Source organism: Mesoplodon bidens (genome assembly GCF_964165515.1).
Source record: "Mesoplodon bidens genome assembly, chromosome: 12".
NCBI classification, from domain to species: Eukaryota; Metazoa; Chordata; class Mammalia; order Artiodactyla; family Ziphiidae; genus Mesoplodon; species Mesoplodon bidens.
In genome coordinates, this window is record NC_138168.1 from 44011824 (window position 1) to 44024362 (window position 12539).

Genomic DNA, 12539 nt, shown 5'->3' on the forward strand with positions numbered 1-12539 from the left:
TGATTTGAGAAACTGTGACAAAGAAGAGATTATAATTGGTGGCGAGGCTTGCTTGGTGCTGATACACATCCAGCATAACTTTCATCCTTTTATGCAATTTAAGTACTGCCTTCCCTCCACCAGCATCTCCCCTGTCCTTCCACAAATTCTAAAATTTCCCCATGCCTCTGGTTCCTCCAGTACATGCTAATTTGCTACTCATAAACACTGTTTTTAGATATGAAATTATTTATGATTAAGATGTAACACCAAATAGGGCCCCGTTGTTTCAAAGTTCTAAGTGATTAATAATCCTTCATCAAACCGAAGATTCTACAGCTACTTTCTGTCACATCAAAGTTTCAACAAATCCTTAAGTTGGCTGTTTAAGTTATTATCTACTCAGTTGGTTAAAAGATATCCTGCAAATTTCTAATGGCCTACAAAAGGAAAATAAATATAACCTTAAAACAAAGATAACAGCACATCTATTTTCAAATTCTTTTACTCCAAGAATGATCTGTATAGCACTTTAAGGGCACACAGTATTAAAGACAAGAAAATAATTCTAATTAAGCTAAACCATTGTTTCAGGGAGTCCTCCTGACATAAACAACCCATGACCTTAAATTGAAATCTAATAGGCAAGTGTTTAACATCCCATTTCCCTACAAAACACTACATCCCATTTATAAACAAAAACAATGTTAGAAAAATATTTTAAAAATTGATCATTCTGGTTTTTTATTTGTTTGTTTCCATGAGAGAGACCATTTGGGGCACTGTAACAGGAATAAAATATTTGAAATCTGAAAACTTTAAAAAAAAGAGTATCTGTGTTAGTTTCAATCTTTCTTAAAAGTCAGAACAAAGGAAGAGGACACTGAGGGTAGATAGTGTAGATATGATTCATCCTGTAAGCCAGTGAGTAAAAAGAACATAGGCTCTTTACTTTGTTTTCAAACCATTTAGAAAAAAAAAAAAAAAAGTTAAAGGTTTGCCTTCAATTTCTTTACATTCTTCTTCCAAAGAAGCCCAGACAACCTGAGGGTAAGTAGTATTCTCCTCTGAGCTCAAAAGCAAAGAAAGAAAGACAGGAATAAGAGGAAGCACTGAGGAGAGAAGCAAGCCAGGAGACTTTCTGAGGGAAAGGGCCTGAGTTCTCAGTGTATCAATAAAATAAGGAAGGCCAAAAAACAGTGGATATAGAAGAGAGAAGCTCAGTGTAAACACTGAAAGAGGACTTTCATATTTTCTGTGATACCTAAGAGTCAGCAGTGAATGTTTGAAATGGACTACCTTAAATTTTTGGCTTTGACTAGACATGGCAGTAAGATAGAAACAAAAACAAAACAATCATCTTAAAAAGCCAAATCTGCTTCTAGAATGTTCTGAATCTGTTATATTTTATAGCATCATTATAAATTAGTTACGTTTCCAATCTAATAGAATCTAAATTATAACTAGACCAAAGCAATATATTATCTAGTTAGATATGAGTTTTATTGGCAGCCTCTGAGTAAACCTGTCTTCTGTCCCTCTTCTTCCTCACCAACAGAAATCTTTGTTCACATGATGGGGGCTCTCCTGGCTCTTAGGGGCTGAATGTGGATTAATCCAAACCAAAAATAGAAATGCCCAATTTCCTTGCCAGTTACTGGCTTAGTAAAGGGCATGTGACACTGGTCAATAGCAACTGAGAAGAAGTCTGCTGGAGGGTTTCTGGGGAAAGCTTTTCTTCCCTAATAGATGCATGGGACAAAACTCTTTTCCTCTTAGCTGCAAATGGTCAATGCCTACACATGGTGCCTGGAGAACAAAAAGATAAAAGGCAAAAAGGTAACATAGTTCAGCTAATGAATCAATCTTTCAGGCTTGAAATAGCCTAACTTCCAGACTCATTATGCGAACAACAGGAGGTTTACTAACCTCTTATTGTTAAACCTATAAACTATATGTTACCCAATGGATACCAACTGGATACTCCAACTGCAACTCTACAACTATAAATGTGCACCATACCCAACAACTAAAGTTTCATTTCTCCCTGGGGGGTAACAATCACTTCACTAAATGAAAGTCTCCTCCAGCCCACTTAAGATAAATACTTCCTTACTTGGTCTAAGTTTCCTACCTTAAGCCAAGTTACTTTCAGATAGTGTTAATTGCTGACAGGCATATAAGAAAATTTGTTTTCCTTTGTCATGGTATAGAAATGAAAAGGATCAAATGACTGACGACTCTTGGAAAAGTACTTGGCTATTTTGGATACTCCTCATAATGTTTTGATGAATATACACATACTCACATTTTCCCCCTTAATTACATGTATCATAAAGACAATAGCTCACCAGTGGACTATAATAGTATATTGGGCCACTCCATTCATTTGCTTAGGGAATCAAGCATATCCAAAAGGTATTATGGGTGTAAACAAACAAACAAACAGCACAACTAAAACCTCCTATGAGAACAGAAGACCTTCCTCTAAAATGGGGAACAAATCTAATTGATCTTCAGTCCTGACTATAGTGCCTGGCTAAAATAGTTCTCAAAAATGTGTTGAACAGATTTAAGTATGCTGACTTGAAATCAATAAATTGAGAACAGGAATAAACAGAGAATGCTATCTCTCAATGTGCCAATTTTTTTACATGTTTAGCCATTTTGAGTTGAATCCATCCTACCACAACCCTCCCACCTCTCCCTGACCATACTCCTCTGAGCTGACCTATAGCAATTAAGGGCCCCTTCAGGAACAGCTGCAAGAATTGCAAATGCAGTTCAGCTTTTGCTGCTTACTAGTGAATGAGAGAAGGCATTACGGAGCGCTACATTGTTTTGTTTCCCTTGTGAGGCTGGTGCTGGAGTGTGAGAAGTGAGGCTGCAGCGTTAAGTGGACGCCAGATGACTCTGGACATTAAGTAACATACTTAAGTTTAGATTCTATCCTAAAGGATTTTAGGGAGGAGAGAAACATGGTCAGCTTTTTATTTTAGATAAATAGCTCTGCAATTATGTGGAGGATGGATATAAAGGTGGTTGAGAAAAGTGAGAGATAACAATGTCAGGAGTAGAACAGTGGTGGCAGGGGCAGAAATCCCTTTAAGAGCTATTTCTTTTTTTTTTTTTTTCTTTTTTTTTTTGCTGTACGCGGGCCTCTCACTGCTGTGGCCTCTCCCGTTGCGGAGCACAGGCTCCGGACACACAGGCTCCGCGGCCATGGCTCGCGGGCCCAGCCGCTCCGCGGCATGTGGGATCTTCCGGGATAGGGGCACGAACCCGTGTCCCCTGCATCGGCAGGCGGACTCTCAACCACTGCGCCACCAGGGAAGCCCTAAGAGCTATTTCTAATCAGATTTATCATAGGCAACTTAATCTCAACATGTCCAAAACAGAACTCATCATTCCCCTCAAGTGACCCTCTACCACTCTTTTGTCTCCCGAAATGACTTAATTATTCACCAAGGAGTTCAAGCTAGAAACTTTAGAGCCATCCTTGATTTTATTTTCCTCATCTCCTATATCCAATTAAATACTATACCCCATAGGTTCTAACTCCTAGCTATCTCCCAAATCTATTCACCTTTTTCCACTTTGCCCACTACATCTTACTCCACCTTTTTTTTTTTTTTTTTTTTTTACGGTACGCGGGCCTCTCACTGCTGTGGCCCCTCCCGCTGCGGAGCACAGACTCCGGACGCGCAGGCTCAGCGGCCATGGCCCACGGGCCCAGCTGCTCCGCGGCACGTGGGATCCTCCCAGACCAGGGCACGAACCCGCGCCCCCTGCATCGGCAGGCGGACCCTCAACCACTGCGTCACCAGGGAAGCCCCTTACTCCACCATTTTTGCTTTGGACTAGTGAACAACCTCCTACCTGTTGCACATTCACTTTCGACCCCTGAAATCCATTCTCCAAATTGCTTCCAAAGTGATGCTTCTAATACACCATGTATCATGTCACCATCTTGCTCAACACCCCTCAGTGGCTTCCCATTGTTCCTAGGATAAAGCCTACAACTCCTAACATGGCCCACAAGATCCTCTGTTCTCTGGCTCCTGCCTAAAAACAGAATTCCTAACTTTATGGGTGTTTCTTATGTGCTAGGCACTGTGCTATGCTTTGTAAGCATTATTTCATTTTATTCTCATTGTGAGGCAGGAACTATTACCATCATCCTCATTCTGCAGGTGAGAAAACTGAGTCAAGGAGAGATTATGTAACTTACCTAAGGCTGTAGAGTTCAGGTCTGACTCCAGAGCATGTACTTAAACTTTCACACTCTCCTCAAACTGTATGCTCCAACCACACTGCATCACTTTCCACTCCTAAATTCACCTGCTCTCTCTTACCATGAGGCCTTCACACACACTATTCCCTATATATGGAATGTCCCCTCTCACAAATCTCATTTTTGCCTGGATAATATCTATTCATTTCTGCTTAAATGCCATCTCTTCAGGGAAGTCTTCCTTTACTATCTAAAATTATATTGTTTATTTGTTTATGGTCTGTCTCCCCCTTCAGTAGAATGTCAAAATTGTTACCACTGATTCTCAGTTCTTAGAATGGCATTCATCAGGGGTTCAATTAACATTTGTTGAATGAAGGCATGAATGAATGATGTAGGGATGAAAACTCCCTAATCTAGTAACTTCATCTATTCAGACTAAGAAACAGTATTTATTTAGTAGCTTCCAGGTCCCAGTCAATACTCTTGAGAACTCACAGCCCTCTGGGAGAGACAGACACATAAACATGTGATTATAGCCCAATATAAGTAAAGTGCCTGTTAGAATTGTAGCTGGAATAATGTGCAATAGATGCAGAGATGAGAAAGAAGGCATAAATTGATGGGAAACCTTCACAGTAGAGATTCTTGAATCCTTCTGCAGGATGAATGAGTCTTGAAATACATATCACATAGTCCATGTATTTCTTTTATGAAAGGGGAGAGCAGCATCCATTACATATGGGGCACTTTACATCTCATTTATCATAATTTATATTATTTATTATAGTAATACACCTCTGTATTATTATTACCATTTTATAGATGTGGAAATCCAAGCTTAAGAGAGGTCAAGTAACTTAACTCGTTCAAGGGCATGCAGTATATTAATAAAGGAGGAGAACCTGAGCCCAGGTCTGACACCAGTACCACTTTACTTACCATTATGTTAGTCCTTTGACCCTGTACTCCCCAGAACCTAATTACTTGTTTTCAATCTAACTCTTAATAAAATTGATTATCTGGTTTCCCATTCTAATATTTTTAAAAGTAGCAAAATAAAAGATTCAGGAAGAGACTGAAGTGAAGCATACCAACAGTAAGGTAAGGAACAGAAAGACTATAAAAATTGAACACACAAATTCAAACAAAATGGATCATACAGTCCTACATATACATTCCACCCTCAGCTGTACAAGAGTATGTACTTGATGTGCATAATGATGACTCCATTATGAAAAAAAACGGTTGTTGTAGTCACTACACTAAGAGATAGAGAAATAACTTTTGGTGCTCAAAGAGGTAAACTTCAAGTACTAGAATAATTCCTCTCTAGTGACTCTGGATAAATATAAATTGTAACTATTGTTTCCACAGTGTTTGTGAGAAGAAATATCCCGAGATCTTAGAGTCTTCATTTTATACACATTATTATTTTTCTGTTGCTTTAAACTGAATTCAAACCAGAATAGAAAAACTGTTCATCTTAGCTTACATATATACCCAAGTAAGTTATAAATTTAAAAAACTTCTCATACTGTGACTTTGAACACATGTGGATTGAGTAATTTAGACTGATAAGCTTAAAGGCCATTTCTGACAATTCTTAATACTAAAAATCTTTCCCTTAAAAAAAACCTTCTAATAAATCTTCTAATAAAACAAGATAAATTGAATATGTACAAACAGGAGGAAAACTATAACATCCTTTGCACTCACAACTTAAATAGGCATGTATGTGAAAAAGAAAAGAATCAAACAACTTAGGCAAACACAGAGAAAGCTAGTTAAGTAACTGACCATAACAGTCTACCATTCACTCAACCTGGATCCAATTATTCAATTTGCAGATGTCAGCTCCTTTATAACATGGGCTTTTATTATTTTACATAATTCTTTCAGGAAAAAAAGGTTGCATTTAGGGAACAGATTCTCGGGTTTTTTGTTTTGTTTTTAAGAACAAGAGGAAATTGTTTCACCAGTTATCTCGAACAAGCTGACTAGGAAACATTTAACATCTTTATCATTTTAGAGGGTTTTAAACGTGAAACTTTCCACAGAGAACACTGTTTGTAGCAATGTGAAAAGCATACTGGCTACACTTCCCAACAACACATAAAAATGAATATAAGGAAAAGTAAGTATTTATTTGTAATTAACTGTAATTTTCACGTATTTTGCCCAGGAGGATTGCATTTCTTTTTAAAATTTTTTTTATACAGCAGGTTTTTATTAGTTATCTATTTTATACATATTAGTGTATATATGTCAATCCCAATCTCCCAATGGAGGAATGATGCATTTCTGCTAAAACTCTCTAGAAAGACAATACTTGTTTAGTTATATTTGAAAATTACTTTTACTTTAATTCACCTTGTCCAATTTTAACCCCCAATTCAATGTTTTACAAAACAGTCTAAATTTAAGATGTTGAGTGGTTCAAATTATAACAACCTATTTGAAGCAAATACAAAGTGAATATCTGCAAGTAAAACTCCACATTACTAGATAAACAGTTGTACTTATAATGTTATTTCTTACCTGGACGCTCTTCAGAATAAACTCACTTTTCTCTCTTACATCTTTAAAGGGACACCTCTTAGAAAGCATAAGCAGATGAGCAAGAAGCTTATTCAACCCATCCAAAGAAACAGCATTTGAAAGGCCGTCAGCTGGACGATAAGGTGTCTCTTTCACCAAACGAAGACACTCGGTTTTTCTCACAATGATCTGCCTAATGTTTTCCAGTGCTGTCTCTCTAGTAGTTGAATCTCTACTGCACAGTCCATCCCATCTCACTTCATTCTCTCCTTCAGCCATGGCAATTGGAGTTTTTTCTTTGCTGTCTTCAGTTACCTTTCAGCATGTCCCCCAAAGCACTTTGCATTTTTAAAAACGAGAAATGTAAGAATAAAATCAGAGAACTCGAATCGTCATGAAAACATACGTCTGGGTGACATTTGGAGCCAGAGTGTCTTCGATCTACGAGATAGAGCTCGCCCTCTCCTTCTGCCCGGAGGGGCAGTCTTTTGGTCAGAGACCGAGAAAAAAAAGTTGGAAAGTTGAAACCCTACAGCGCTGGCTTTGCTGGACAGGCAGTGTCGGGGAAGTGTTCTCCTCCGTCTCTCGGGGTCAGCGGATATCCTCACGTTGTGGAGCTGTCAAACCCGTACTCTGCCCAAAAAGGCTGGTAACAGCTGAACGCTCACCAGCCATTCGGTGTTTTTTGTCTGTGCAGCCACGGTGTTCTCGGGAGCGTTCTCACCCCGCCCCTCCTCCGGCACCAGTCCCCGCCTTCCGCAGCTCCTCCCTCCCGGCCGGGCGCTGGCTGGGAAGGCTTGCCGAATCTTGGCTTGCTGGCCCCGGCGGCCAGAGACCCTGGAGCTCCCGGGGGGTCGGCAGCCTCTTGCAGCCGCTGTCTCGGTGGCGGCGTTGGCGGAAAGCGTCTCCGGCCTGCCGGTTCCGGACTCCCCGGGTAGACGCCGCTTCTTTTCCAATCCTTGCGTCCTCGCCCACCGCCCGCCAGGCCAGACAGGCACAGGGCGGCCCCGCAATCCCCGAGCGTGGAGCTGGGCAGCGAAGCTGCTGGAGCGGCTGGGCCCGCGGCGCAGAGCCCGCCCCTTCGCCCAGCCCCATCGGTGGGGCTCGGCCCAGAGGGCGGGAGCGGGGAGGGAAGATGGGGTCCTCACCCCCAGCCCCTCCCCTTTCTCCGCCCGGCACAAACGAGGAGCCGCCCCCGCCCCTGCGCCCTGTTCCCCGCCCAAGCAGACGCGACCCGCAGAGGCAAAGCCATTGGAAAAAACCCCGCCCTCCCACAGGCTACCTCCAGACCCCAAGTCCGCGCGCGGCCGCCAACCGCTGCCGGCCGTTACGCTTGCGTGACGGCGGGCAGCGCGCATGTGCCTTAAAAGGCAGTTAAGCTGCGCCGGCGTTTTCCGTGCTCTGAGGTTTGGCTTCTTTGGCCTGAACAAGGGGAAAAGAAAATAAGGGACAGCTGAAGTACACAAGCACGGCAGAGAGTGTAGCACAGACGTACACCTGGAAGTTCTTGAATCTAAATTTAAGGTCGGCCTAAAAATAGAAACGGTCTCTTTATTACGCTAAACCCAGGTTTAAGAAGGCAGGGCGTACTCGCATTGACTTCTGGGAAGTATAGTTTTGGTGCCCCCGTCGCGTTCTGTTTGCGACAGAAACTACAGCTCCCGTGAGCCACTGCGACGTTGCCTGTGGCGGCCTGCGAGCCAACGGTTATCGTTGACGGAGGTTGACTGAGAGCGTCGGTTTGGTGAGCACTGTGGGCTTGGTTGCCACTTTTCCTTTGACAGGATTTTTCCTTCCTTCATTTCCTCTGGGATTTTAGAAACCAAGCCATCTAGTTGAGGCGAGAATTTGGGAATGGTTGCTATCCTGAGGGTCGGAGGGTGCAGCATAAGGCCAGGCAAGGAGGATGCTGTGGAAACGGGTGCTCCGCGCTGCTGCCTCTGCTTCCGGTCTCTCAAGTGGGTTCTCGCGGCATGGATTAGGTACCCCTGTGCAATTGCACCTTTGTTTGCCATTGCACAGGGGTGTGGTTTATTTGCTCAGTCAACTGTCACCGCAAGCCAGGCTTTCAAAGAGAGTTGTCAAATCCCTTTTGTATGAGACTAAAGGAGAAGGAATCCCCGGTATTCCTAAATATGAATTTTTGCAGGCTTTAAGGATATAATATGAAAAAAGACATATAAAAATCTCCAAAATTTGGTATTTTTTAAAGATTCAATCATTTGTTTACAAATTACTGTTTGATTTTTAAAAGTCATTCCTCTTGGGGAAAGTCGACGTTTGAAGTGTTGTCAATGGACTGAAAACCAAATTAGATTTTAATCCTTCACGTTGCAGAATAGATGTGTTTCTTAAAACTTAGCCTTGTTAGGTACTAAGTATACAACAGTGGAAAAGACTGTTATCTAGTTCAACTAATGGTCAAACATACTACACAGTACACACATTAAACATACAGTACTATATCATTGGGATGGCTAGAAAGAAGATCATTTAGCCCAGTCTTGAGAAGTCAGGGAAATCTTCATCTCAGGGAAAGAGGGCCAAAAGAACAGCATATGGTGAGGCCCTGAGTGAGAGAGAGAAGATAATTTCAGGAAACTGCAATAAGCCAAAATCATACATGTTTTGAGATGGATAGCTTTTTGTGTATTGATGTACTTTGAAGCATCAAAGAGAAAAATACTGTGAATTTTCCAGATAGTTTCTGAAAGTCATCTATCCTTGAACAGATTTATAGTTCTGATGAATTGGTTTAATTTGGAAAGCTTTGACGTTCTAATGTTACTGGTTTAAATCAGAATTTTAAAAAATGAGAACTTCTTATGAGTATGATTTCAAAAACCAAAAAAGCCATTCCTTTTTTTTTTTTTTTTCTTTTTGAGGGGCTCGTCCTCCTATGTCCAGCCCACAAAGGGTAGGGTAGTTTCTTAAGTCCATCTCCTTTTTGCTGTGTAATTGAATATGATCTCATTCATAGCCATGGTTTTGCCACCACCTATGACTCTTAAATGTATAGCTCCATCCAGCTTCACCTTTCAGCTTTCTTATATACATCTTCTTGATATTTCTTGGATATCTCAAAAGTACCTCAAACTCAACATGCCTAAAACCAAATGCATGGTTATCACCTGTGAATCTGATTGTTTTCCAGTGTTCCCTACTTCACTTTAGGGCACTACCATCCACTTATGATGAAAATTTGAAATCTAAGCATTATTTTTTTAATAAATTTATTATTTTTGGCTGCGTTGGGTCTTCGTTGTTGCGCGTGGGCTATCTCTAGTTGCAGCGAGCGGGGGCTACTCTTTGTCGCAGTGCGCGGGCTTCTCATTGCAGTGGCTTCTCTTATTGCGGAGCACGGGCTCTAGGCGCGCCGGCTTCAGTAGTTGTGGTGCACGGGCTTAGTTGCTCTGCGGCATGTGGAATCTTCCCGGACCAGGGCTCGAACCCGTGTCTTTCTAAATGTCCTTCATACCTCTGTATCCAAATTATTATTAAGCTTTATCAACTTTATCTCCCAAATATCCCTCAAATCCATCCTTTTCCGTGCATCTACATAAGCACATTCTTTTCTAAACTGCCATAATCTCTTGCCAAGACCATTGCCATAGTGATTATTCACTCTGGCCTTTCTCCATTAGTTCTCCACACAGTAGCCAGAATAACTGTTTAAAAATTCAAATTTCTCTTAAAACCATTTAGTGATGTCCTGCCTTAATCTTAGAGGCAAAATTTCTTTATAAAGCCTAATGTCATTTGGTCCCTTTCCACCTTTCCAGCCTCACTTAGTCTACCAGTCTCCACCTATCTGTGCTTCAGCCATACAGATCTTTCTTCAGTCACTGGTTCTCATATTCCTTTTTATCCATTTGTTCACTCAACAAATATCTGTTGAGTGCCTACTATATAACAGGACATTGAGGTTATACTACTGAGCACAATGTACAAAAGTCCCTACTCATTATCTTACATTCTACTAAGGAGAGATAGACAATAAATATGTGACATGTATAGTAAATGAAGACAAATGCAGTGGAGAAAAATAAGAACCAACTCAGAAGGGGGATGGAGAGTGCCAGGTTTTGGGGGGCAAGGTTCACTTTTAAATAAGGTGGTCAGAGAAGACCTAATCAAGAAGGGGACATTTGAGGGGATCTGAAATAGGAGGAGGAGTAAGTCATGCAGATGTCTGGAGGAAGAACGTTTCTGTGAAGAGAACAGCCAGTGCAAAGGCCTGCGGGTCCTCACATTTGACAAATAGCAGTGTGGCAAGAGAGGAGAATAACATGAGGTCACAGAGGATGGAGGTCATGTAGGTGATTGAAAGAACTTTGACTTTTTTGATTGAGATAGAAAGCCATTGGAAGGTTTTGAGCAGGTGGGTTGCATGATCTGACTTTTTAAATTGATTACTTCTTTTAAATTGTGTTGATCATGGACCATGGAGAAGCAAGCGTAGAAGCAGAGACACTAAATAGGAAGGTAAGGTAGTAGTCCAGGTGAAAGATGGTAGTGGTAGTGGGCCAGGGTGATAGCAGTGGAGGCAGTGGGAAGAGGCCAGAGTCTGGATATATTATGAAAGTATAGCCAACAGGTTTGCTGACAGATTGGATATGAGGTGTGAGAGTAAAAGAGTCAGAGATGATTACAAGTTTTTAGCTTGAGCAACTAGGAGGGAAATACCATTCAGCGTCATGCGAAAGTCTCCAGATTTGTGTGTTGGAGTAGCAGGGTAAATCAGGAGTTTAGTTTGGCCGTGTTACGTTTGAGATGCCTCTAAGACATTACAGTAGAGGTGTGGAGCAGGCAGTTCGATAAATGAGTCCAGAGATGAGGGTAAAGATCTGCCTATAGATATAATTTTAAGCTTCACAGTAGTGTTTTGATAGTAGATAAACACTGAGAATAGCTGGTATAACAAAAAGAAGCACTCCATGGAGTTTGGGTCGGTCTGGATTTATCTGCAACTATGCACGATTTGCCAGTGAATCGAGAGAAAAACCTAGAGTGTGGCGTCCTAGGAGGCAGGTGAAAGTGGTTGAGGAGGAAGGAATGCTAAGTTATGTTAAATGCCGCTCTGCGTCAAGTGAGATGAGGATAGCTGATCACTGCATCCAGTAACGTGGAGCTCATTGAGGATCTTAAGAGCAGTTTCAGTGCGGTAAAGGGTAGAAAAGCCAGGAGGCTGTTTTATTTGAGAGAATAGGTGAAGAGCTAGAGACAGTGAGTATGGTACTGTTTTCTTTATCCAGACTGTTCTAGCCTAGTCTTTGACTCCTGTTCCTGTAGATCTTAGCTGAAATATCACTTTCTGAGAGTTTACCTGATCTGATTAAATGCCCGTATTGCATACTCTTATTGTGCCGTATACTTTACTTGCTAATAAGTTACAAATGTAGTTTTACGATTGTCAGTGTGATAATTTGACTTAAGTGTATCTGCTTCTAAAGCTTAAGCAGGCCAGAGCAGCAGCTGTGCCAATTTTTGCACATCATCTCCAGCTCCGAATACAGTGTCTGACAGTTAGAATGAACTTAATAAATATTTGACGAAAGAATGAATGGAAGAAAAATGTAATGTCAGAATTTTCAAAGGTGTTGCATATTTACCTGTTGTTTACAAAAATACAAGATAATTAATGGATGGAGGAGGGTATTTTAAAATGAAAACATTTTAGAAAATTAGTCTTAAAAGAGAACAAAACTGGGACTTCCCTGGTGGTCCAGTGGGTAAGACTGCGCTCCCAATGCAGGGGGCCCGGGTTTGATCCCTTGTTGGGGAA

General features: G+C 41.3%; 2 protein-coding genes across 8 annotated transcripts in view; one reads left to right on the top strand and one right to left on the bottom strand.

Annotated features, from left to right (window-relative positions):
- SESN1 (sestrin 1) overlaps positions 1 to 7822 on the bottom strand; it is a 116106-nt gene extending 108284 nt beyond the window's left edge. For both annotated transcript variants that reach the window (XM_081251456.1, XM_081251455.1), the window contains exon 1: positions 6755 to 7822. In XM_081251456.1, coding sequence (XP_081107582.1) covers positions 6755 to 7033 — 279 coding nt within the window. In that variant the 5' untranslated portion in view covers positions 7034 to 7822. The remainder of the gene's footprint in view (positions 1 to 6754) is intronic.
- Positions 7823 to 8421: 599 nt separating this feature from the next.
- The window catches only part of CEP57L1 (centrosomal protein 57 like 1), a 78311-nt gene continuing 74193 nt past the window's right edge, over positions 8422 to 12539 (top strand). For all 6 annotated transcript variants that reach the window (XR_014017177.1, XR_014017178.1, XR_014017179.1 and 3 more), the window contains exon 1: positions 8422 to 8498. The gene's annotated coding sequence lies outside the window, so the exon portion shown is untranslated. The remainder of the gene's footprint in view (positions 8499 to 12539) is intronic.